We start from the raw sequence: 25,955 nt of genomic DNA, 5'->3' as shown, positions 1-25,955 counted from the left end.
CATTCATTCAACAAGGAGGGCTTATTCCATATAGCTACTTCTCTCCCTCTAGGCCAGATGTGGCTAATTTGAGCCTTCCAGATGTTGTTGGACCACAACTACCTTTATTAGCCCTGACCACTGGCCAAGTGGGCTAGAGTTTGTGGGAGTTGCAGCTCAGTAACAGAAGGAGGGCTCCAGGTTAACTATCCCTGTTGTAGGAGAAAGCGGGGTGGAGAGTAGAGATACAGATCTTACATTCTTCCCTGTGTGGGTGAGCAATTTTGATGCATAACAGGAAAACCACCCCTAGTAGGATGCTTCCCCCATCTGTTTCTCATGACCTTATCCACACAAGGCCACTTTGGCCAGACAAAACACTGCAGGAAGAGGCCACTAGGATGCTCCCAGTCCAAACGCCGGAATCAGCCCCCACAAGTGCAGGGTTGTGTTGGATGCGGCTTCCGATGGCAGCCTCAGACTCTCTCCTCTTCAAACGATGGAAGGGAAATGGTAAAGATGGCCAGGAAGGGCCCCCTCACCTGCTGCTCCCACTGCTCTTGCTTCACAGCTCCTCTCATATCAACAGCCAGTTGGAAGGGCTCCAGCTTGGTGGGGCTCTTGGTCTTCTTTTCTGGAAGGCTGATGTGGTCAAAGTGGGGCAGGGGGAGTGCTTTGAACTTTGGCACCTGCCAACGAAACACAGAACAAGGCTCAGCATTGGGAACTGGGAGGGGTGGCTAACACCCCAGAGGACAGGATCACACTTCAAAACGACCTTGACAGATTGGAGAACTGGGCCAAAACAAACAAGATGAATTTTAACAGGGAAAAATGTAAAGTATTGCACTTGGGCAGAAAAAATGAGAGGCACAAATACAAGATGGGTGACACCTGGCTTGAGAGCAGTACATGTGAAAAGGATCTAGGAGTCTTGGTTGACCACAAACTTGACATGAGCCAAGAGTGTGACGCGGCAGCTAAAAAAGCCAATGCAATTCTGGGCTGCATCAATAGGAGTATAGCATCTAGATCAAGGGAAGTAATAGTGCCACTGTATTCTGCTCTGGTCAGACCTCACCTGGAGTACTGTGTCCAGTTCTGGGCACCACAGTTCAAGAAGGACATTGACAAACTGGAACGTGTCCAGAGGAGGGCAACCAAAATGGTCAAAGGCCTGGAAACGATGCCTTATGAGGAACGGCTAAGGGAGCTGGGCATGTTTAGCCTGGAGAAGAGGAGGTTAAGGGGTGATATGATAGCCATGTTCAAATATATAAAAGGATGTCACATAGAGGAGGGAGAAAGGTTGTTTTCTGCTGCTCCAGAGAAGCGGACACGGAGCAATGGATCCAAACTGCAGGAAAGAAGATTCCACCTAAACATTAGGAAAAACTTCCTGACAGTAAGAGCTGTTCGACAGTGGAATTTGCTGCCAAGGAGTGTGGTGGAGTCTCCTTCTTTGGAGGTCTTTAAGCAGAGGCTTGACAACCATATGTCAGGAGTGCTCTGATGGTGTTTTTCCTGCTTGGCAGGGGGTTGGACTCGATGGCCCTTGTGGTCTCTTCCAACTCTATGATTCTATGAAGACTTGGAAGATAGTAAACACATCAAGTGAAAAAGCTCTTGGGGAAAGCTAGAAGTCTTGGAGGCCACCTTCCCTCACCTAATCTTTCAGGTGCATCTGCTCTCTCCTTTTAGACGGAGGCCCTTCCAGCTGCTATAGACTACAATTCCCATCTGCCCCAGCCAGCACGCCCATGGTGGCTGGGAATGACAAGAATTGCAGTCCAAAACAGCTGGAGGGCACCAAATTGGGGGAGGCTATTTAGAGATCAATGGGCCCTCCTTCTCCTCTGGTTCCCACCTGGCACCTGAGGTCAGATGGTGACTGGGGTGTCACAATCTGACTGGGCCCTTTTAAGTCGCTGTGCCAGGACTGTGACTAAACATCAGGAAGAACTTTCTGACAGTAAGAGGTGTTCAACAGTGGAAGGGTCTCCCTCGGGAGGTTGTGGAGTCTCCTTCCTTGGAGGTATTTAAGCAGAGGTTGGAAGACCATCTGTCACTGCAGGGGGTTGGGCTAGATGATCCTCAGGGTCCCTTCCAACTCTGTGATTCTATGATGCTCTGCCTGAAATCCTGGGTAGCTGCTGCTGGTCAGCACAGACAATACCGAGATAGATGACCCAGCCATCTGACTCCATATGAGGGAGCATCCTATACTTTGTCAGTACATTATATGCTCACATGGACCATAGATCCCACAAGGGAATCCTCGTGGAATAGCAGCAAATAAGGACTGAGATTCTTTGTACAATGTAATGGTGTAAATAAACAGTGGAGCTTACATCTGTAATGTTTTGAAAGATTTTAAGATAATATTTTAGTTTCTTGTTAATTATGTTGCTTTGAATGTATACTTTATATTTGACTTCCTTCTGGTGTTTTATTTTGGATTGCTTTATTTCATGTTTTTGGGACGCGGGTGGCGCTGTGGGTTAAACCACAGAGCCTAGGACTTGCCGATCAGAAGGTTGGAGGTTCAAATCCCCACGACGGGGTGAGCTCCAGTTGCTCTGTCCCAGCTCCTGCCAACCTAGCAGTTTGAAAGCACGTCAAAGTGCAAGTAGATAAATAGGTACCACTCCGACAGGAAGGTAAATGGCGTTTCCATGCGCTGCTCTGGTTCGCCAGAAGCGGCTTAGTCATGCTGGCCACGTGACCCGGAAGCTGTACGCCGGCTCCCTCGGCCAATAAAGCGAGATGAGTGCCGCAACCCCAGAGTCGGCCACAACTGGACCTAATGGTCAGGGGTCCCTTTACCTTTACCTATTTCATGTTTTAATGTAGGTTGTAATCAGCTATGAGATTTTTTGGGGGGTAAAAATATAAAGCGGTCTAGAAATAGAAAGAATAATAATACAGATTGGCATTCACTTTTCTCCAAAAGCCATCTACTTCCCTACAGCTATTTTAGGCAAGTGAGGCTCTACAATGAAGCCTGGACAACTGATGGGAACCTCTGGCCTTCCCTTCTCTGCCAAAGACACTTTTAGAAGCTTGGTCTTAAATGTGATCAATTAAAGCAAGGGTGAGGAACCTATGGCTCTGCAGATGTTGGTGGACTACAACTCCTTGAGCACTGGCCATGCTGGCAGGGGCTGGCGGGAACTGTTTCTTATTATTTTATATAACACTTAATTGCCAAAGTGGCCTCTAAGCAGTTTACAACTATAAAACCAGTTACACAATAAAACAATTCTGTCAAAACATTAAAACATGGGAGTGGGAGTCCAACAACATCTAGAAGACCCCAGGGTGCCCACCCGTGAGTTAGAGATATAACCAGCAGATTCCTACATAGCCCAGGGAATGGCCAACATCTGCTTCTGTCTTTTGTGGCCCACTTACATTGAGAATTGTGCAAAGATCCACTTTTGCTTTTGGACAGGAGTGTCGGGAGGAGGATGGCCTCTGCCCCAACAGGAAGAGGGTGTCCCTAAATGAAAAGCACCCACCTCTTCTTTTTGCAATTCTTCAATTTTCTTCTCTTTCTGAAGAAGCCTCTCTTTGTCCCGAGAGTCAAAGGAGAAAGGGCACATCTCCACCTGCCTAGGTTCTGCAGCTTTTGGCTTAAAGGGCACCCCAAAGTACGGCACTGGCTTGGCTTTGATCACAGGCACAACTTCCTCTTCCTGTAGAGAAAAACAGCACAGGAAATGGAGTAGGGAAGGGAACAAAGGCAGCCTCCACTCCCCCACCTGACCTTGTGTGAAGAGTTGCATCTTAAGGAGACTTGGAGAGGGCAGAATGGCTGTTCTTTGGGGAAAGCTCGCCGTGGCAAATCCAGGAACCAGTTCAAAAAGGGACTCTAAAAAATCACCCAGCCGCTAGGATATTTACCATCCAGCTGTGTCAGCTGATGGCCCAGAACTGCCTGGTTGCAAGCAAAACACTCACTGAGAAGGGCTGAGCGGCTCATTTGAACCCTAACCCCCATGTCAGGCCCTGGCTGGCTACAGCAGTGGAGCAACACCAGGGTCCCTAACTACCATGCACTACAGAAAAAGAATCACCTTCGCTTTCTCCTCTTTAGCCAGGATGCCAACTCTGTTCTTCAGAGCAAATGCTGGGGACTGTGGAACTGTGGGAGGGAGCAGTTTTTTCTCAGGAACACCCTGCAGGAACAAAACAGCAAGTTGTACTACCGGTGAGTCAGGAAACCCGAAGTAGTGTTAAAACAAATTCCCCTTCTACATTTTGCTTTGGGACAAATCAACCTGGTGGAAACACAGCAGTGCCATCTGATGATCAATTCTGCCCTTAAATACATAGGGCTCTGTGTGCCCTGCACAAAACCCTCACCTTTGCTCACTCAAGTCTTAACCAAGAGAGAGTTCTGTTAATGTTAGAATCGTTTTCAGTGGCCTCCCTGTCCCCTGGACTAGTTTTATTCTGCTCGCCTTGGAAGGACACCTCTTCTCCCTCTTGCATGCTGCCACTGCTAACAGGTCAGAGCGCTAGGGAAACAAGGAGTGCTCCTTCCTGTATCCAGAGTGCTCTGAGCTGCTCAACCTGAGCTGCTTTAAGAGGTGAGCAAAAGTACTTTCCTTCCCACTGCAGTGCTGGATGGACAGCTTCCAGCAAGAGGCAAGAAACCTTCACACACAACCTCCACGCTGCATGGATCGGGGAGACTGGATATCTGCCTGCTCCTGCTTGTGAGAGTCCATTTGTGCACCAACTTTGCCCCCCCCCCCCACTGGCAGGCAACCCTAAGTTGGGGAGCCAACTGTGGATGCAGCCATTGAGTCCCAAAAGGTGCATCTCCTCTATGACAGGAGCTGGTAAGCATCTGGTTAGGGATGAAGGTGAGAGTGTTTCTGATGGATGTGGGGTAAAAGTAGGCAGTGAGCACAGCAGCCAAGCAAAGAGCCCAAAGGTCCATAGGCGAAAATGTATGAGCAGCAAGCACTAGACTAGAACAAGAAGACTCTGAAGCCAGACAAAGTACTGAAGCTCTTGGCATCCAAAAGGCAAACTGGAAGCCTGGTGGAATGCAGAGAATCAATCATAGATTCAGACCATCTTAGTACCAACTTCAGCCCATTTTCCTTTCAGGTTGAAAAACACAAGCTGCAAAGATTACCACCACATCCTCCAGGATTTTAGTCGGACATGGCCTCGAATGGAACTGGAAGTGTTCCTCCTCCTGGTGCTTCTTCTTGCTCTCCCGTTCTTGAATGCGCTTCTCTATTTCCAAATCAAAGCCAACTGGCTTGGTGGGCTCCTTCACTGGAGGCTTCTTGGGCAAGATTGGTGTTCCCTCCAGGATCCGGGGGTTGAGCTCTTGAGCTTTGAACCTGTACCTGCCAGACAATGAAGCAAACGGTGAGACTCCAACGTGGAGTCGAAATTACTCCATGCCATGGGCTGAGTAGAGACAACTGAAGTTGCCTGAGGTTAGCCCATTCCTGTGACACTTCGAAGCCATGGCCGTGTGTCTGCAATTTAACATTTCTGACTGCAAAAGTTTTGAACTATCCCACAAGGCTCCTCCTGTCTGATGAGCAGACAGGGTAGTGCTAATGCCTTCTTCCACTCAGAAGGGAGGCTGACCAGCTTTAACATACCCATTCATGTGAGTGACAAAGCTGCTCTATCCTAAGTCAAACCGCCGGCTCATTGAGTCCAATATAAGATGGGGAACACCTGGCTTGTCAGTAGTACATATGAGAATGATTGAGGGGTCTTAGCAGACCACAAGCTTAACAAGAGCCAACAGTGTGATGCAGCAGAAAAAACAAAAAACCTAATGCTACTCTAGGCTGCATCAGCAGAAGTAAAGAGTCCAGGTCAAGGGAAGTAATAGTACTGCTCTATTCAGTCTTGGTCAGACACACCTGGAATACTATGTCCAGTTCTGGGCACCAGAATTTAAGATATTGATAAGTTGTAATGGGTGTACAGGACAATGACCAAGATTATCAAGGGTGCTGGGTATGTTTAGCCTGGGAAAGAGGAGATTGAGAGGAGATAAGATAAGCCACCTTCAAATATCTAAACAGCTATCACATGGAAGATGGAGCAAGCTTGTTTTCTTCTGCTCTGGAGGGGAGGACTTGTACCAATGGATTCCAATTAAAAGAAAGGAGATTCCAACTAAACATCACAAGAACTGTCTCGCAGTAAAGCTGTTAAACAGTGCAACGTGGTGGACTCTCTTTTGTTGGAGATTTTAAAGTTGGATGGCCATCTGTCAGGGATGCTTTAGTTGAGATTCCTGCATTGCAGAAGGTTCAACTAGATGACCCTTGGGGTCCCTACAACTCCACAATTCTATGATTCTATGAGTCATGGGCGATGCTTACTTGCAGCAGCTCTCCAGAGTCTCTCAAAGCTCTCCTACTGGACATCCTTAGCTGGAGAGGCTATAAATTAAACCTGGCACCTACAGGCCAAACCTGTTCTCAAGCACTAAGGTATGGGCCTTCTTCCAGAGGCATTCCTTCCCAGTTTTGTAGATGACACAATCTCAGTTGGAAAATTTGCCATGGAATAGATACAGGCAAGTGCACAAAGAGCCTCTAATCAAGGAAGCCCTTGGGGGTGGGGGGTCTTGCTGCAGCCTCACCCAACATGTCTCCCCAAGTATATTCATACCCTCAAGGGGCTCTGACTACTTTCCCTTACCCCCACTGGACTGCAGGACGAACAAGCCTGAACATATAATATTTTTTAAAAAAATTGTCCAGTAGCACCTTAGAGACCAACTAAGTTTGTTCTTGGTATAAGCTTTCGTGTGCATGCACGCTTATTCAGATACCAAGATGATCATGAAATCCAAGCAGAGAGAAGCACTCACACAATTCTGGCTCAATGGCTGGATCCTACACCAAGGACACCAGCAGGAGTCCGGAACTCTATTCAGTTCAGAGAGGCGTCATTGGGCAAAGAGTTGCACTTACTGTTGAAGCTTCTCAATCTCCTCAGCCTCTAACTCAGCAGTGCTCTTGCATTTGACAGGTCTCTGGCGGGTCTTGGTTTCAAGGCGGGGAGTTTTGGGGTTGGTTACCTTGGCCTTAAGTGGCTTTGTTTGGCTTATGCCTGCAAGAACGGGGGGAAATGACCATAAACAAAAGCACAGCTTACAAAATTATCTTTAAAAAAGCAAGAGGTGCATTTAGCCAACTCTCATAATTGCAGATATGAAGTCTTATTGCCTTAGAAAAAAATATGAAAGTATGGAAAGTGAGGCTGATGTTAGTCCTGATATATACAACCCTTCCTTGTGCCATCCACAGTTCCCATTTTACATTTTTCCAAGTTTAAGCTTTGTGTCCTTGCCCAAACTCTTCAAATAAAAAGAGAGGGGAAGGCAACGACACAAACCTAAATTCTGATATTAACAGAATGCACTCTAGTGGAAGTAACTGAATTTTCTTAGGGAAATTAAGCAAAAGTCTCAATTTCAACTTCAACCTTCTATCTTTGACTGTCTAGTCTCCCTAGAACTGCACACTTGAAAAATAGCCAACCTATCTTTACTGTGGTTCCCTACTCCTCTTAGCAGGAAAGAAGAGGCACCTCTGTTTAGCAGTCTCCAAGACATGAATAACTGCACCTGATTAATGTCACCAAGTTCAGAGGGACTGTGCTCACAGAGTTCTTCCCACTCTCACAAAGGGGTTCCCGGCCAAGCCACTTGCAGCCTTACCTTCCTCAGTCTTTCTGCTCCTCAGGTGGTAACGTGGTGGGGTGCGTTGCTGGAAGTTTCTAACCTGCTGGGCCATTGATACAAATTCTGTGGAAACTTCATCAAACTTCCTTTTGTTGCTTTGGGACAGGTTGAAGGGTTTCGGGACTGTCATACCCTTTGACGCTTGGACCTGTAAGGAGACAGGGCTGGTTTGTTAGCAGAATGTTCTCAAGGCAGGATGCACCTTGGGCATTAGCCCACCAGCTGCTGACAAAATTTACTTGGCCTGCAAGTCCTTCTAAAGCTCTTAATGCAGTGCATGGTCTCCACACCTCCTCAAAATAACATTTGGGAGCTTACCTGTGAACTGAATAAATAATTATTCACTTCAACAGTGGATGAAATCTGCATATATACATTTTGAAGGCCCATTCCTTTTTAAAAGAAGCAATGCAGAAGTACAAGTTTACAGATGTGTTGTTCTGAAAGAGGCTAAAGTTGAAGCCTCTTTAACATACCATAAGGAAAGGGCACTATAGAATGGTTAGAAAGGGTCTCATCTAAGCAGAGATTAACCCCACAAAGTAGGCTACATACATGAGAAAATGTTGTATGCTGTATTGTTTTTAAGACTCGATTGGGAGCCGCCCAGAGTGGCTGGGGAAACTCAGCCAGATGGGTGGGGTATAAATAATAAATTTATTATTATTATTATTAGCCTGTGTCAAGGTAACACGAGGCCCCAGCAAAAGACTCCAAAATAATCTGCCTCTATTCTTTTTTAATTGGCACCTACTTCTTCTTGCCCTATATAGAATTTATTTCTTGCAAATCTTTTCATCTGCAAATCTTTACACCCCAAGAGATGCAACTACAGGCAGTTGAAGGCTCTCTAGCCAGAAGTCTCATTTCTTGATTCTCGTTGCTCTCACCGGAGATGGTGGGTGCCTCCTCAGAGCAGCTTTGAAATCCACCTCCTTATACTCTGTGGCGGGCTGATTTTCGCCATGCTGTTTAATCCTTTCATCTGTGCGGAAGTGGAAATCTACTGGCTTGGTGACATGGGTCACCATCTTCTTGACGGTTTGCCCTGGTGGGGAGAAAGTGGGGGGTGAGATTTAATAAGAAGCATTCCAATGTCCAGGACATGACAGCTTGAACAACTCAATATGATGTACTCACATTCCATCCAATCAAGATAAATGAAAAATTGGGCATACTATGAAGGTTCATTTTCTTCAGGGGATGAAGGGAATCCTCAGATGGGTTGTGCCTCCCACTTGCTCCACTAGGCAGGACTATGCCAATTAAGTTGGTGCATTCATTTCCCATCCAAATCAAGATAAATTGCCACACTCGCATACATATAATCTGCTCTAGGTACTACCCATGCAGATTCACATGAACCAGTGAGAGCTCAGTGGGACATGGAAAGAATTTGTGAAAGCCCAGCTTGTAGAGAGTCACAGCCAAGCAGTTTGTCTACACTGTTTTCACTTAGGGAGTCGCCAAGACCTCTGCAGACTTTATGGCACAAAGGCTAACTAAAGTGATTAAGAAGCTTAATCAGTCAGTGGGTTTCATTGTTTATAGCCAATGGCCATCACAATGCAGTATGAGCACTTAATCACGTTCCATAAGAAGAGCCCTGTTGGATCAGAGCACAGGCCCAGCTCAGCTTCCTGCTCTCAAAGTGAGTATAGCCAGGTTCTCCAACGGGAAGCTCAAAAGCAGGCCCTGAGTGAAACAAGTCTTCTCACTTGCAATTCCAAGCAACTGGTGTTCAGAGGGATGCTGCCTCTGGCAGTGGAGGTAGAAGATAGCCCTTCCAAGGTGGTTAGTCCAAAGAAATACTGGGACTTTTGAGAATTAATTCCCTTTTTGCTTTGTGTTTATATCTAGATTGTTAGACTGAAAGGCAGGAGTGGACCATGCATTTTATGCATTTACGGTGGCTAGCATGGCTTAGGTGCATCTATAAATAGCCATGACGACGACGAGAAAAGCCACCCAAGGGTGGGGGGAGTAAAGCAACTTGAGAGGCCTGTAAAGTGACTCTCTTTTCACTCAGTTCGCAGAGAGGTTTCCCATAACACTAGAATTTGGAAGTGTCCAATGAATCCAGTTGGAAGCAGGTTCAGGACAGATGACAAAGAAGCACTCAATACACAACTTTTGGTGGCCCCTCCAAGCTACAGTTTAAGAAGTGCTGCCAGTGGCCCATGGTGCCAGATGCCTGCCTGGAAGACAGAGATTACCTGTGCCCAGCAAGGCCTTTCAAGGCTGGGACTAACACCTGCACTAGGAAGTGCATGACTATAGTCGTGAGAAAGCTCCTAGGAATAATGTATTTCAGAACATTCAGCTGCAGACAAACTACAATCACGTGGCACAATCACGTTAAGGATAGCCACACACAAGGTTGTTTTGCCCAAGGCCAATGTGCCAGCAGAAGGGTCCAGTGGGGAGAGGGGGGAAAGAGCAAGTCCCACACCAGCCTGCTTGTACACCAGGCAAAATCCTTTTTAGAAACCTTCCTTCCTGACTGCCATCTGAGATGAAGTGGGTGAAATTGGAGACGACCTCAGTTCTGGCATCCCAGTTGTGGGGTCTTTTCCCAGGGGAAAGCCTTCTGTGGCAGGTGAGAGACACCCTTTTCACACTAAGGGCCAAATACCCTTTCAGAGACCACAGTACAAGGACAAGTGGGCACAGCAACAAACGTAAATTTCACAGGCAGCTAGTTTCTACAACACACTCTTTGTATCCTCCATTCACACAAACAGGAGTCATGAGCAGAGTTAAAGGACACATTCCAGCCAGGCAAAAAACAAAACAAAACCCTGGGTGTGAAATGGGACCAGTGAGGGATCTGGCAATTCTAAGGACCACCTTCAGCCCCTGGCCTGAGGTTTGCCACCCCCTTTTTATGACACCAACAGCCTTTCTATCTCCTAAGGCTATGATGTTGTGCTGTTCTTAACTTTAACTCCTCTAGTGTTTTTACGCTGCTGGAAACGTCCTATTTTACCCAGTATAACAGTTCCAGACAGGGGCGCCGACTTGCCCCCCACATTGAGGGGGCTGCTGTCATGTGACACTTCATGTGATACTGTCCGGTGTTTGCCCGGAGGGCCAAAAAATATTGATGAAGCTGAAACGCCCTCCACCCCCTATACCCAATGCTGCTGGTTCCAGATTTTATTTTATATTATAATGGTACCTCGGTTTACGAACAGCCCTGTTTACGAACTATTTGGTTTATGAACTCTGCAAAACTGTGAACTTTGCCTCGGTCTACGAATGGAAGCGGAACGGTGGAAGGGCACTGGCGGCGGGAGGCCTCATTAGGGAAAGCGCGCCTCAGTTTAAGAACGGATTTAGATTAAGAACAGACTTCAGGAACAGATAAGTTCGTAAACTGAGATACAGTCATACCTTGGGTTACGAACGCTGCGGGTTGCGCGTTTTCGGGTTGCGGACCACGCCGAACCCAGAAGTACTGGAACGGGTTACTTCCGGGTTTCGGCGCTCGTGCAAAATGACAACACGTGCATGCGTATAAGCAAATCACGCGCGTGCGCAGACGCGGCACTGCGGGTTGCAAACGTGCCTCCCGCACGGATCACATTCGCAACCCGAGGTATGACTGTACCACTTATTGATAAGCTGTCCTGAAAATACATACAATGAAGGGAAAGGCTGGAAGTAAGTAACTGTAAATCATTAATTTTAAAATAATTCTTTGGTGAGCTGCAATACAAATTCAAACACTAAAGAAAAGCACCCACTTTATTAGTGCAATAGGTTGGTTGGGGTGGGAGGGGAGGAATCTTTGTAAGCTACTTTCAAGCTCACCCGGTCCAGCAATGGCCACTTTGAGGGAGTCCTCGTTCTTCCTGCGCAGCTCAGCCACCTCTTGCTGCAGCTGCTGCATTTTCTCTACCTCCAGGTCCTCAGTGGACTTGCCCTTGGATGAAATCCGTTTCCTGGAAAATAAAAAGACACAGATGCCTTTCAGAAAAGGGAGCAGTGTACAAGGCTGCAGCTGCCTGAAGGTCCTCAACCTCAGGCCTACTGCTTCTGACCCCTGCACAACTTAGAAATTCCTTTAAATCAGAGGTGGGGAACCTGTGACCCTCCAGAGGCTGTTGGGATTCCAGTTCCCATCAGCTGCAGCTGGTCTGGCCGATGGTCAGGAGTGAAGTGAGCCATAGCTCAGCAACACCTGGAGGGCCACCGATTCTCCCACACTGGCTTTTAAAATAACAGGAAGAGGCAAGATTTCAAGGGAGTCACATTCTGTGCCCATCACAACACCCGATGCTTGGGCAAAATCACAACACAGATCAGAGCACTGTGGAATGCTATCCCAAGGGAGCTTCGACTGGCACCTTCATTATACACCTTTAGACGCCAGTCAAAAATAATGTTCCCCTTCAACCAGGCTTTTAACTGATTAACATCTTATACATTTTAAGTGTGTATTTTTATGTTGTGAACCACCCAGATATCTATAGATGAAGGATGGTATACACATTTAATAAAAAATAAAAGTCCAAACGTGAAGCCAACATTTTTGTACAGCTTTTCTTGCATCAATGAGGCCTGTGCAGAGCAAGTTCCTGGTGGATTTGGGCTCAGTTCAGACATCTCTTAAACACCCCAAGTTTGGGGTTGTATCCAATGAAGTCATCTGGTTAGCGCACCAGTTTCCACCTGTGCAACAGGACTTCCTCTCCTTGTGCCTGCCAAATCTGTTCCAGAAGGTTGGGTGAATCCATGGAACAGACGGGGGGCACAGGGAGAGGTTGTCCCATTGTACTGGAGGAAGTTATTGTGGACAACTTTGTTGGATAAAACTTTCTTGGCACTTGAAGAGGGCTTGAAATAAGATGGCACCGTGACCACCAGCCAATTCAAACACCACAGCAAGCCACTCCTTTGTGCCTCTCCCCTTGCTCAACCCACCAGACCTACACTTACTGTTTCTTTACAGGTGGTGGCAGCTGTTCATTGGTGGCCAAGGCGGCACATCTCTTGGCATGCATTTTGGCAGCGCACTTGCGCTGAGCGCTCTTCTGCCGTTCCAAGAGCTGTTTTGACACCCTGCAGGGGAGGAAAAGGGAAAAGCCAGCTGACTGTAAAGGAACGGGGTGGAATGAGATGAAGAGACACAGCCTTAAAGCTTTCAAGTTTCAGCTACTGCAATAATATGGAGCAATTCCAAAACAAGAGGAAAAAAGAGGGGATTAGTAGGGCATTCAAATTAGGAATCTTGCATATTTTACATGGGCTGATGCCTGCCTCTTCGGGGTACAAAAGCATCATGTGCTCTTGCACCCAGCACATTGTCTGCTTGGGGTATGGAGGCTGCAGTTGGAGGCACCAGAAGCAGTTATCCAGGATATCTCCAGGTACCCCAATTTCCCCATGTTTGCAACATGCGATATTTTATCCATTTGGCTTTGGGCAAGTATTGTTTTATGCAGCATTTCGAACATGGTCATGCTGATAACAGACTCATTTATGGAGAGCATCTGCTGAGAAATTGAAGCATCTTTTCACAAGAAGGTATCTAATCTCTCTTCCCTCCTCAACCACTGATCCAGATCCTCCCTCCCATGATGACTTTTGACAGTTATTGGGAGAAAATCTGGCTGGTGTCCCTCCTCAAGCTTTTAGTACTAGATCCTGGAAAGATGCACACCCACAAAAACACATTTGCTCATTTATGTTGAGACCATTTGTTATGTTCTCAAGGACAACCTGATTTCAGAATTAGATCACAATATACCATATTTTTCGCTCTATAAGACGCACTTTCCCCCTCCTAAAAAGTAAGGGGAAATGTGTGTGCATCTTATGGAGTGAATGCAGGCGGGAGGCTCTGCTCAGCGCTCCCTTTAAAGAGCCGCGTGGAGCGTGCGTGCAGCTCTTGGGGGCTTTTGCTGAGGAGGGAGAAGGGCTGCCCTACAATCCCACTGGCTGTCCTGGCTTCTGGCTTAGCCGCACGCAGCCTCTCCTGGGCAAGGGGCGCCTTCATCCCCTGCCCGGGAGAGGCTGAGCGGCTATCCCATAAGCCAGGACAGCAAGCGGGATTGCAGCGCAGCGATCCCGCTTGCTGTCCTGGCTTCTGGGATTCAGATTTTTCTCTCTCCTTGTTTTCCTCTTCCAAAAACTAGGTGAGCCTTGTGGTCTGGTGCGTCTTATAGAGCGAAAAATACGGTAATAGCCATGTTGGAGATTCTTGGCAGCCATGGGGACTAGAAACTTATTATTTTATGAATTCATTATATTGGCCTCTCTGAGAAGAAGCCCACTGAAGGGGCACTGTGGCAGGAAGGGTTGTGCATCAGCTTTATTCCCACATTCAGATCACTTTGCAGCTTCCCAGAACTGCAGACCCGGAAGTTAGCTTAAGAGCAACTAAAGGAGAAGGAGAGTCCTAGGCCAGCTGGAAAAGCTCATCAGGCCATTTCTTGAGAGAATAGAGAGAAGAACTTGTCGGAGGATCAGGATGTTAGGCAACCATGGTCTACGTCAAAGCTTGCAAGCTGTGTCAACACCAAGTCCCAGGGGAAAATTGACCCACTTGGAGATTAGAATGCTTACCTTCCTGGGGCCCTTGCAGGGGCAGCTACTGCCTCATTTGATGCACTGCGCCACTGTGCCATGGATCCAACCACATTTGGTGGCACCCTGTTAGCCAGTCCCATCTCATTTTCATTGTGATTCTCAGCTAAGGCAAATAAGAAACATGAGCTATATATATTCCTCGAAATTTATATGCCCCTTCTTCCTCTCCAAGGGCTCAAAGCCAGCTAATAGCTTATACAACATTCACAAAAAGACCCCAATAGCTATCCATAAAAACCATACAGTGCTCCCTCTGACACCCCCCCCCCAGGAAAAGCCTGCTACTGGATAGAATACTACCAACAGATGCACAGAGGCTTGAGCCTGTCATCGGCAAGTGAGGTTGTGAGGGAAGGAGCTTTAAAAACTTCACAGCTTTGAACTATCAGCACAGAAGAAAAATAAATGAGCAGGAAATAGATCTTTTGCTAGCTTCAGCAGTAAACAGCTTGCTTGTGTATTTGAGGTTGTAGTTCATCTTTCCACTCTATATTTGGGACCCTGCGTTATCCTTCCACAGCTCCACAGCCTGCTTGATGCATCCAGCATGGCCAATAAAGCACCCTCAGAGGGATACATAAACCTTAGCTTAGCCCCACTGAGACCTGCATTAGGACTTGTGCTTTTTAATTTACTTAGAAGTTATCCCGAGTCAGTGGCAAGTTAAGGCGGTAGCCTTGTTTGCAGCTAGCATCAAGTTATTAGGAATGGTGAAAAGCCGAGTGGACTGCGATGAATTCTGCTGGTTGACTGACAGAACCCAAAGAGTGCTCACTAATGGTTCCTCAACATCCTGGAAAAAAGTGACACGTTGGGTACTGCACTCACAGGATTCTGTCCTGAGCCTGGCATTGTTCAACATCTTTATAAAGGACTTGGATGAAGGAATTGAGGGGATGCTCATCAAATTTGCAGATGACACCAAACCGGGAAGGGTAGCTAATGCTGCAGAAAATAGAGTCCAGATTCAAGGCAGCCCTAACAGATTGGAGAACAGGGCCAAAACCAACAAAAGGAATTTCAGTAGGGACAAGTGTAAGGTTCAACCCTTAGGCGGGAATAATCAGATGCACATTTGTGTGTCAGGCATTCAGGTCTTGACACTGCCAGAGAAAGCCAAGCCTCACATGAGCAAGTTCACAGGCCATCACTGGACTAGGTCCATGTACCCTTCTATTACCATTGTAAGTTTACAAGAACTTGCTGTCCTGAACTGAACAACTTACTGGATTTCACCATTGGAGAGACAATGGCACGTGGAATGTTAGCCCTTGATGCTGAGGATTTCTGCAGGATGCCGGCTGGCATGTCTGAACTTGGAGTTCTCAGATGACTGGCTGGCATATCTGAACTTGGAGTGCTCAGAAGACCAGCTCTGAGATCTGGAAGAACCAACAATCGCCTGGTTAAATTCAATGTACCTCCCAATGCTGCTTGGCAGGCTAATTGCCATCTCCACTGCCAGCTGTGGCCGTTATGGCCCTTCCTCTCTCAGTCCGAGGGTCAGGCAAACACAGAGAAGACCTCAGGTGCCCTGTTCCTTTCCCAGCTTTGGGGAAAATGGAGCAAAACACAGCTTAGAGAAGAAAAAAAAGTGCCAGCTAGACTCAAGAGCAGTCGCGTTTGCTAGTCCAGCTTTTGACAAGAGGATAGATTAATCTTCTCTCACCTTGACTCAAAATTCTCAAAGCTCAAAATTACCCGATGTAGTGTGGTAGAAACTTGAGGCTACTGTTTCCCGCCCCCTGCCCACTTTCCTAAAGTTGGCTGAAAACATATCACAGCACAACAAAAAACTTGGACCCTGCAGATCCCGTGTGCATTGTTAGAACATATTGCAGGTTCACAGAATTTGGGAACTGAGTGTTCAAGGAAGCAACTGCAGATCTCTCAAGAGGTTTTTGGCACGTCACATCCTTCCACTACAGAGAGGAAGATGTGTGGAATCACAAAAGCCACATTCGAGACAGAAGATCACAACTGGATCTCTCTACATGTTTTTGTAAACATAAAACAAGTGAAGAGAACTCATTTACTCTCCAAAGGGTCCCTGCAAGGCTAATTATAGCTTCTGAGGCAGGACAAACTTAGGCTGGGGGGGGGGGACAGTTAAACACCCACCCACCTTGGCACTATTCTGAAAGCATTTGTAGATTCCTGTATGTTTGGAAAAGGCTCTTGCTCACATACAGATTAATAAAGATCAGATGATGATCTCCCAGATCACATGTGGTCCTGAGTATCTCTTAGAGACACATTTCTAGTCTTCTCTTTACTTTATTCACATAAACCTCCATCATCCTTAATACAAACTGAACTGCATCCTAACACTTCCATCAAAAACATGAGGGCATGACAGTGTGGAAAAGTTCCCAAGATGAACTCAAGCAACTCCCTGATTATGTCTCTATCTGTCCAGAAATCAGTGTGCCAATACTGGTAACCCTGTTGGGCTGACAGCGCTGGCAATAATCTCTGTTCTCCAAAGCTTTGTATTTCACCACCTTAAAAGAATTCAGGAGGGCCAGGCAATTCGTTTTATTCTGATCTGCTTCCAACCAAGCAGGACAAGTGTGGTGCATTTAAGGGCTCTTGGAATATTAAGCCATCCCAACTTGGGGTAGCCTACAGCATATTGTGTGTTGGCCTTTCCTCTCTTACGTTGCTTCTCTCAGCTCATATAGCCCCTATGCATCTTTAACCCCCTCTTCTCTTTCAGACAACCCTATGCATCTTTAACCATTGCCAAGTCCAACAAGGGTCTCCTCAGCAGTTGTGGGTTGCTTTGCCCAATACCGGCATGTGGAAGAAAGTTGTTGACAATATAGGCAGCCCTCTTCCATGCTCCTTTTGATACATACGGTGGCAGAGAGTAGAGGGCTGGTTTTCTAGTGCTGTTTCATCACTTCCTGTACAATGAGTATAAGATGCCTGCAGCCCTCCAGATGTTGTTGGACTACAGCTCCCGCCATCCTTGACCTCTGGGCCATGCAGTCTGTGGCTGATGGGGGTTGGAGTCTTACAGCATCCTATACTGGCTGTACCCCACAGTTTATGCTGCAAGTGTTTACCCGATAACAAACACCTCCTCAAGCCTGTGAAATCCCCTAGCCAAAAAAGGGACAACCCCCTGCTCACCAGGACCAGTTTTTCATCCCAACTTGGAAGAATATGCAGATACTCACCAAACCAGGCATCAATGCCAGTTGTTTCACCATCTTTAATGTTCTTAAAGTCAATGTATTCATTGGGGACATCAAAGGAATACCGTTCCTCAGACATTTTGCTGGAGCAAAGCCTTTTTCCAGCAATCTTGGAGCAAACCCCTGAGAATCAAGAAATATACAGAACTATTAGCATGGCGAGTAACTTACAAATGCTATCTTTTTCAGCCTCTCAAATCTATGGATGGTCAGTCTATTTCTGCTTTTATAGATTGAAAGCTACAGTCACAAGCCACCCATGTTTAAATCTAACCAATGACCCAAGGTTGAACTGGGACTGCAACCTTGCAACCATCCCAGGTCTAGGTACAATGACTATCAGCTAGAGGACATACAACCCAAAGCAATGCAAGATAGAAGACCAAGAAAGAAGGTTAAGCCTCAAAGTACTTCAACATTGCGCAACAAGGAATTCATCACTTTAGAGAAGAAACACAGGTGCTCACCCTGACCTTCAGCCAGTGTTCAAAATTCACCAGGCACATTTTGGCACCAGGCTATTGGCCACTTGAGATCAAGTGAAGATGCCCAGGTGCCAGGATGGCACTTGACATCTCTACCATCTGGAGGTGAATGCTTGGGGATCCTGTAGAATTCTATCCATGATATTTTATCTGCACAATCAGAACAAACTTCAGGAACCCAGGTGTTGTATTGAAAAATATGACTTTCAAGCCATCTGGCCCCAAAATGGCAACTATTGACATTCCATTTTGGCACCTGTAACCCTGGTTTAAGGAGCCACTTAAGCAAGCCACTTTCCGCAAAACCTTTTTCTACAGACTTAAAAGAACCAGCCTGGCCTCACAATTGACCCCGCCATGGTTGCTTCTGGCCTCACACCCAACTTTGCAACATTTTGAGGGCCTTCCCAAAGCTCAATTGAATGCAATGTACTAAGATCACCCAGAGAATGATACTGCAGGAAGAGACCCAGCTTGACTTAGAAGGAGCAAAGGGGATTATAGGTGTCAGCGGAGACAGGATCAAGGAGCCAAGAAAAGGACAGGATTTTCTAGCCTAGGAACTTGAGATGTTTTTCAGACCACACCTGGTGCAAAGCAAGCCAAGAAAGGGGCCCTGAAACTCAAGTTACTCAGATTGCTCCATAGTTGTGGCCTTGCTGCAGATAGGCTGGTTTAATGGGTTAACGTTGCGCTTGTGCAGACCACCCTTTCTACAGCTACAAGGGCAACTTCCATGTTAAGGGGCAGGGCTTCCTAAAATCATAAACCTGGCGCATATTTTTATGCAGCATCCTAGGTTTGCGAACATGCATTAACATATCCAGTACATCCATCCGTGCCATGTTGCCCCACCTTATTAGCAACCTTCCACAAAAGCAACTGGCTTTTGCTAAGCCAAACGGCTTCAAGTTTATCCAAAGGAAGACTTTGCATGCATGGCCTCTTCAGTCAGCTGAGGCCTAGGGCAGGATTACTGCTGGTTTATGTGCTTTTAGAAAAGCTGGCTACACTCACATGCGGGAAGGGTGCCCAGATATAAATTACAGCACCATTAGCAGGTGCCACCCTAATTTATAACCCTTGGCCTTCCCTTGCCAAGGCATGGAAAGCTGCCACATTGAAATGTAGACAAGAGGTCTCCAAGCACGGACCGGCTGAGAGAGAGGGCAGAAAGGGTCCTGCGACAAGACTAAGGTGGTCTCCAAGATTAGGGAAAAGTTGGTACAAGAGATCAAAATGCCCCAAAGGAGGAAAGGATGGAGGGAAGAAAGTGACAGCCCCAAAGGAGAGTTGAGAGAGCTCCAAAGCCTGGCTGGAATTAGATCCCTTCTTAGCCCCCTTAATCAGGATCAAGTTTCTGTCAACACTAACAACTTAAAAAAAATATTGAAGTGCGTCATTGACGTTCTTTTCGCCCACACGACCCAACAAGTTGAGCTGCCAAGCAGGAGGAGCAGGAATCACATTTCAGAAATGGTTGGCTCCAAAGCTAGCCCACTGCTCCCTCAGCCCCTCATTCTGCAAGAGAGTGACAACGGCCATTTCATTAGCAGGAGCTGGGGAGGCAGCTGGAGCCAGAGAAACACATTCACAGGGGAGCTGTGGTGTGCTTGAGGCCCTTGTAGGGAATCCCCCTCTGGAAGGGTCCGGTTTCCAGGGCATTTCCAGAGCAGGAGGGAAAGGTAGGTCGACCATGCGAGGCAGCGTTAAGCAATGGTCTGGCCACTGGAGGAAGCCATAAGCTCAACCTCCTCAGATATCAGCTGTGGGCTGCAATTTGGGTTGTACTACAGCAACCAATTTGGGTAGACAGGACTGCACTATTGAGAAGTGAGTCTTTTACCTTTCAGCTTTGCACAGTGGCTAAGGCAAAGCGAATTATTATAATCTGCAGGACAAAAAAAATCCAATACACAATTTCCACACTGGAAGCAATAGTACATTCTCATTGCTATTAAGATCTGCTGCCAGAAGGTTGTCAAAGATTGCATTGAGTAGAAAGACCTCCACCCTCATTTAAGGAAACAAAGAAAAATACAGATCTTGAAAGGAACATGTGTGCCTTGTTTTCTTTAACAGTCCATAACTGAATATGCCCTTCTAAACAGATCTGCTAGCCTTAGACATTAATACACAAACATTCTTATTAAAAAGCTGATGGATCTGGACCTTTCCCCTACCATCTACGATTGCATTAAACACTTTCTGAGGGACCGCACACAAATAGTGAGGATTGGGCCAGTTACATCTACCTCTCTGAAGCTCAGCACTGGCACCCCACAGGGATGTGTGCTGAGTCCCTATCTTTACTCGTTGTATACATATGACTGCATTTCATCTGATCGGACGACTCATACCCTGGCCAGTGCTTCTTTAATCTCCTACCTTCAGGTAAGAGATACAGAAGTATAGTCAGCCACACCAACAGGTTAAAGAACAAGTTTTTATCCATGGGCTACTGAATGGGGAAAAAATAGTGGTGTAATTGACTTCTGACAAGCACACAGAGCGCGAACAAGACTGAGTGTATGGGGGGGGGGGCTCGTTTAATTTCACTGCATACAGGTGGTGTAGTGACAATAAAGGTTTATTATTTATTATTGTAATAATGGGCCTCTGAGAACCAACCCTTCCTATTTTAGAAGAAGCTGTCTTATTCCATGTTACACCATTGGTCCACTGACTGCCATCAACTCTCCAGGGTTTCAGGCTGAGGAATTTCCAAGCTCCACCTAGGAATATCTGAGATTAATCCGGTGCCTTCTGCATGGAAAGCATGTGCATAGGTTAGAAAGCAAGTAGCCATTTAGATGCCTGAACAGCAACAGAACAGGGGAGCAGCTCTACTGAACTAAATGTTTCTAGAAATCACACAAGTAGGGCACTAAACCAACTGCTCCCACCCGATTATCCTCTCCTAAGTACACAGTATTCAGATGCTTTTGCACATCTGCTGTTCACTGCATTAGGGCTTGTGAGGAAGAACATTCTGGGAGATGGTGCCTCCCACAGCCAATTTACCAGATAAGCCTGCCTCTCTGCCACCTTACACCATTACTTGGTTGGTACAGGGGTACTCAATAGGCTTTACTAGTGAAGTTCAACAAGGCTATGGATTGCAGGCTTTTTTTAGCACTTATCTCAACTCTTTCATCACAGGGCAGGGCTGTGTCACTTTCTGCACCTCTGCAGAAAAGGTCAGCCAGCAGCATGGAGGGCATAGCATGCCTTTTTCCAGCTAGGCACCACAACAGCCACACTTAATCACATCCAACCTTGGGCATAATCTATTCTTTAGTGACACTACACAGCTTCGGCCTTTTCATCAGGAGAGTAAGAACAATCCCTGCTAGACAAGCAGAGGCTGTGAAGCCACAGAGAAATATGGATTACACCCAAGGATAGAAGCCATTACGTTCTGCCCACTCCTCCACCGCCGCCACCCAATCTTGCAGGTCTTTTTGCTTCCAAGCTCAGACACTTCTAAGAAACTATTGTGCAAGACCAGGCTGGAGGACATGAGCAACTCATGCTACAAGCAGAACTAGCTGGCACAGGTGCTGCGCTGACCACTTGCCCCATTGACCATATCCCCAGCTAACTTGCAGGCCTCTTGTGCCCAAGGGCCCACATTCCTTCACTGCAGAAACACTTACAGACGTTCAAGGCTTCCATTACACTAAGGAAATCCCAGGACAAATCAAGGTTTCAGGCAGAGCAGCTGAAGTATTTTAGGGTCTCATCATCAAAGGATGACTGCCTGGTAAGTCCCACCCCGAACTAACTCATGTAAGTAAGGTTGCTCATGCCATAGGTACCTGTTTCCTTACAGCGCAGTCCTCATGTTAGAAAGCTAATTCCCAGGTACCCAGGAGGGGCGGGTAGTGTCTTTACTAGTAAGTATGCCATTTGTAAATGCATTTTTGTTTTTATGCTTTCAACTCCACACATGCAAGACACACAGAAATTCTGTTTGACAGGGGAATGACAATTTGGGGGCAGGGAGAGGAGAAACAAAAGGTTTTTGGAGTTTAACTTATATGCACTGCCCATTTAAACTGGACCTTATATGTCAAACACAAAAAATGCATCAGGAATCTCAGCACATGGCATGGTAATGTTTGTTATATTAATAGGGCACAGGTTCTGCAGTTTCTATCCAGGTCACTTCAAATCTGCCCATAAATGGAAACTGCAATGCTGACCCCTCTTTGTCTTTTTCTCCCACCCCACCCCCCAATATCTGCCTTCAGCTAGCAAAAAGTAGTTGAAAATAGAAGCCAATGACCACATGATAACAAAGAAAGGTGACTGTATTATTTGGGATTAGGAACAGTATGAAAAATCAACATTCTAATGTGGAAGCAGGAAACGTGTCAAGCAGCAGCTCAAAGTGAACAACCCTATTTTATTATTCTATGATGCAAGTAGCATCTTCTCTCAGAATAAGCCCATTTCTAATGTTTCTATGTTGTAAAAAAAACAACTTGTTATTCTCTTCCCCCACAAGTATTTTTTCCCCAACCCTTCAATGTCTGGCTAACTATCCTTCACCATTTCTGGTGGAATTTACGGATGCAGACCACGTACCCTGCTGGTACCAGTGTCAGAGCTGTTCCAACTGTTTCTGGGTGCTCTGCAAGGTCACAACCTGACTCAGCTCCTGGTACAGAGCTCTGGGGCCTAACAAACATGTGGGAGGCCCTGCACTTTAAGGCCAAGATGCAAACCGTAATGTGCCAGCCAGGAAGTCTTGGTGGATCTGCAATGTTATCCCCATACTAATTCTGCTTATCCATCATGCTTGATGTTGCAACAGACTCATTTGTGGAACAGGGAGAGTCAAGTGAGAGAGATAAAAGCTGTGCCAGTATTTCCCAGACTTCTTATGCCCCTCCACCCTAGCTAGAGATCCGTGTCTCCCTTCCCAGCAACCCAAAAATAAATGCCCCTGACATCGTATGCCCTGTAATTCAGGCCCCACAAGCTCTAAGAGACATCAAGATGGGACAAGTTAAAAATAGGTGTTAAAGGGACAGCAGGGGATTTGGGGCTGATGTGCTAGACTTGGTGCAAAGGGGAACCAGAAAGCCTCTTAGGACACCCAAAATCTCCTGCTTAATGCCAGGCGAGCTTTTGCCTAGGTGCCCTAAGTTTAGATTTGTCATAGTGCCTGAGAAAGGAAGGCATGGGTGGGGGGAATCACTAGACCAATGAAGTCCCCCCTAACCAACACGCTGGACCTGGAAATTGGGCTGGTAATTTTGAGACCTAGCATTCCTTCCAGTTGTGTGCTCTTATTTTCTTCCCATTATCTGAAATGACTAGAACCAAGTTTTTAATTGGATGCATATTATTTAGTGATCAAAAAGCTCTCCATTTTTAACTTGTTCTCCACTCTAAGAGCTAACAGTTAGGGCAGGCTATAATACCTAACTTGTATCACCACAACACAAAACTAGGAGAGTGTAACACAGAACAAGTTCACAGGCCTTACTCTGCAAGTGAGCAAAAAAAGCACGAATTTTAAGTATTCTAAAACCTCCTGGCAATCGGCCTTGAATGTTCTGTTTATATGCATCATGCACCAGGGCACTGGTGGCATTCCAAAAATTTGTATCTACTCATTGCTTTGGCGCTGTTGTACAGGGAACCTAATGATTAATCATCCATTTATCTGCCTGGTGTTTCTCTCTTAAACAGAAAGCAACTAAACCATCACTGTCTCTATCAGAACCATTGGAAATAAAGAACTTGCAGAATACCTCACCTCATCTAAGGCAAACCTGCCTTCTGAATGCAAGAACAGCTCTGCTAGCAGATGAAAGGGTCATCTATCTAGTGTCAAAATCACTAGCATCCGTTTCAGTCATCAGTCAGCCAGATTCCTCTAAGAAGCCCAGAATGAACTTGTCTCAACACTTGGCTTTGCAACCATCACTTTTTCCATCCTGCTGGGGGTGTGGGTTAAAAGATAGAGGAACCTGCTCCCATATAAACCTGTCTAGATGTTATGATCTGGAGGGGAGGTCCTGCTGGAAGCTTTGCTGCCTTATGAAGCTCTATAAGCAGGAGTGTGTGAGGGGGCCTCCTTTGTGTTGGCCCCTATGTATGGGTGGTCACTATATACATGACAGCACCAGATCAAGACACAAAGAAGATGAGATCAGAATATCCATCCTGTTTAAAAGTTACTTGTACTGAGCTGTATGTAAATAATGCTGGGACCACATGATGAAGGATGGGTGGAACATAGTGTTGTATCCCACCCCCAATCTGCAAGCGGTGTGAGATTGCAGGGGTTCCTGGCACTAACTCAAGGTTTGTGTTTCTTTTTGGAACGAGATACAGGTGAACATTTTAAGGTGCATTCAATTGACATGCAATCGCCGACGTGCAGGTCCTTTTAGACCTGGAAGAGGGCAGAAGGGGGGCAAAACAGGGCATGCTTATGTGGGGGCTGACGCATGTGGTGGTTGGGAACAGAACTTTCACGCGAAATGGTTGCTGCCTATATAGCAGAGATGGTGTTGCCTTTATGGTACATGGTTTATTTACACGTATATACAACCCAAGCCTACAATGGAGTGGTTCACAGCATTAGCACCCTAAAAGGAAATCAGGCCTGTCTGTCCGTCTCTCTCTCCCCCCCAACTTTCCAGCCTTAAGCTTTTGCATTCAGCATGTAGCTCATGTCACTCAGCTCTGGCCTCGTTTACCACCCCTTCCTCTCTTCCGCCCCCCAACCTTATACTGTATACAATGGTGGCTGCCATACATCCAGAATTTCACGGACATACAGAGAATACTGCAGTTGGAAGCTGCGTCTGGTCGGAAAACGGCAAAACATCTGGGGAAATCGTGACGTATGTCAACCCCCGTTGGCAGAGTCACTTTTGCCTATTTCCCTCAAAAATCGTTTTGTTGTTGTTTTTTTGCAATTTTGCCAAAAAAGCTGAGCAACTTTATATAGATTTTAAAAAGCTGAACTTTTGCGTCTGGATTTTCAGTTTTTGAAATATGGCAGCCTTACATAATGTCTCTCATCGAATGTAACTGATCTGTAGAATAGGCTCTACAACCTGAAAAAGGAGAGAATGCCCATATTTTTTGTAACCTAAAAGAAACAATTTAATAAATTTTTTTTAAAAAAAAACGCAAAACAACCCACCCTCTGGTCTCTTGTCTTTTTAATGTATTTTTAATCTTTTTAAATCTTTTGTTGGAAGACCCCCAGACTGGTTGGGGAAACCCAGCCAAGTGGGCAGGGTATTAATAATAATAATAATGATGATGATGATGATAACAAGAGCTTTGGCGGTTGAGGGAGGGAGGAGGCCCTGAGCCACTCCCCAGGCTATAGGGCCCATTTCCACCTCCAGACTCCCCACAATAGGAAGCTGCCCAAGGCGGACTCAGCCTCGCGAACTCCAACGGATCTCCCCCGACTGGAAGCGGCACTCCGGGGCTTCGGACGCGGCGCCCTCTTCTACCGGGAAGCCCAGCGGGGGGAGACGGCGCGGAAGCGAGCCGCCGAGGCCAATTCAAATAGGGAAACAAAGGCGGGGGGGGGGGACCAAACCGACAGACCCAGGACAGTAACGGAGGGTTGGGGGTTGGGCTTGGGCTTCCCCTCAGGGCCCTGAAATTCGGACTCAGCGCCTTCAGAACCCGCGGAACGACCTGCGGTTTTTACCTCAGGTGAACGGGATGGGGCCCCCCCTCCTGTTGCGGACCGCAGGGAAAGCAGTCGCTCTCCCGAATCTTTTTTTTTTTTTCCTCCCGTCTCTTTCCTCAAGGCACTCCGGGTTCTCGCCTCCCGTACCTCGGAACCGCCGGGGCCTCCTCTCGCAGTCGCCTCAGCTCCCTCCGCCGTTACCGCCGTTTAAATATTTCAAACTTCGGCCTCCCTTCCGAACTGGCCAATCGCCGCCCGCCCCAAGG

The 25,955-nt window shown here is 46.7% G+C and overlaps 1 protein-coding gene across 3 annotated transcripts in view; it reads right to left on the bottom strand.

Annotated features, from left to right (window-relative positions):
- The window catches only part of TPX2 (TPX2 microtubule nucleation factor), a 29,984-nt gene extending 4,029 nt beyond the window's left edge, over nt 1–25,955 (bottom strand). For 2 of the 3 annotated variants that reach the window (XM_053394651.1, XM_053394654.1), the window contains exons 1-13: nt 25,708–25,824; nt 17,506–17,646; nt 15,547–15,702; nt 14,297–14,423; nt 12,668–12,790; nt 11,540–11,670; nt 8,614–8,771; nt 7,700–7,871; nt 6,951–7,089; nt 5,132–5,351; nt 4,059–4,160; nt 3,501–3,677; nt 522–668 (exon numbers count right to left, since the gene is read on the bottom strand). In XM_053394651.1, coding sequence (XP_053250626.1) covers nt 522–668; nt 3,501–3,677; nt 4,059–4,160; nt 5,132–5,351; nt 6,951–7,089; nt 7,700–7,871; nt 8,614–8,771; nt 11,540–11,670; nt 12,668–12,790; nt 14,297–14,423; nt 15,547–15,702; nt 17,506–17,602 — 1,749 coding nt within the window. In that variant the 5' untranslated portion in view covers nt 17,603–17,646; nt 25,708–25,824. The other variant, XM_053394653.1, reaches the window with a different exon arrangement.

The sequence above is a fragment of the Podarcis raffonei genome, chromosome 6, assembly GCF_027172205.1.
Source record: "Podarcis raffonei isolate rPodRaf1 chromosome 6, rPodRaf1.pri, whole genome shotgun sequence".
NCBI lineage: Eukaryota > Metazoa > Chordata > Lepidosauria > Squamata > Lacertidae > Podarcis > Podarcis raffonei.
The sequence above is the reverse complement of the archived record's forward strand: the minus strand, read 5'-3'. Positions and strand labels throughout refer to the sequence as shown.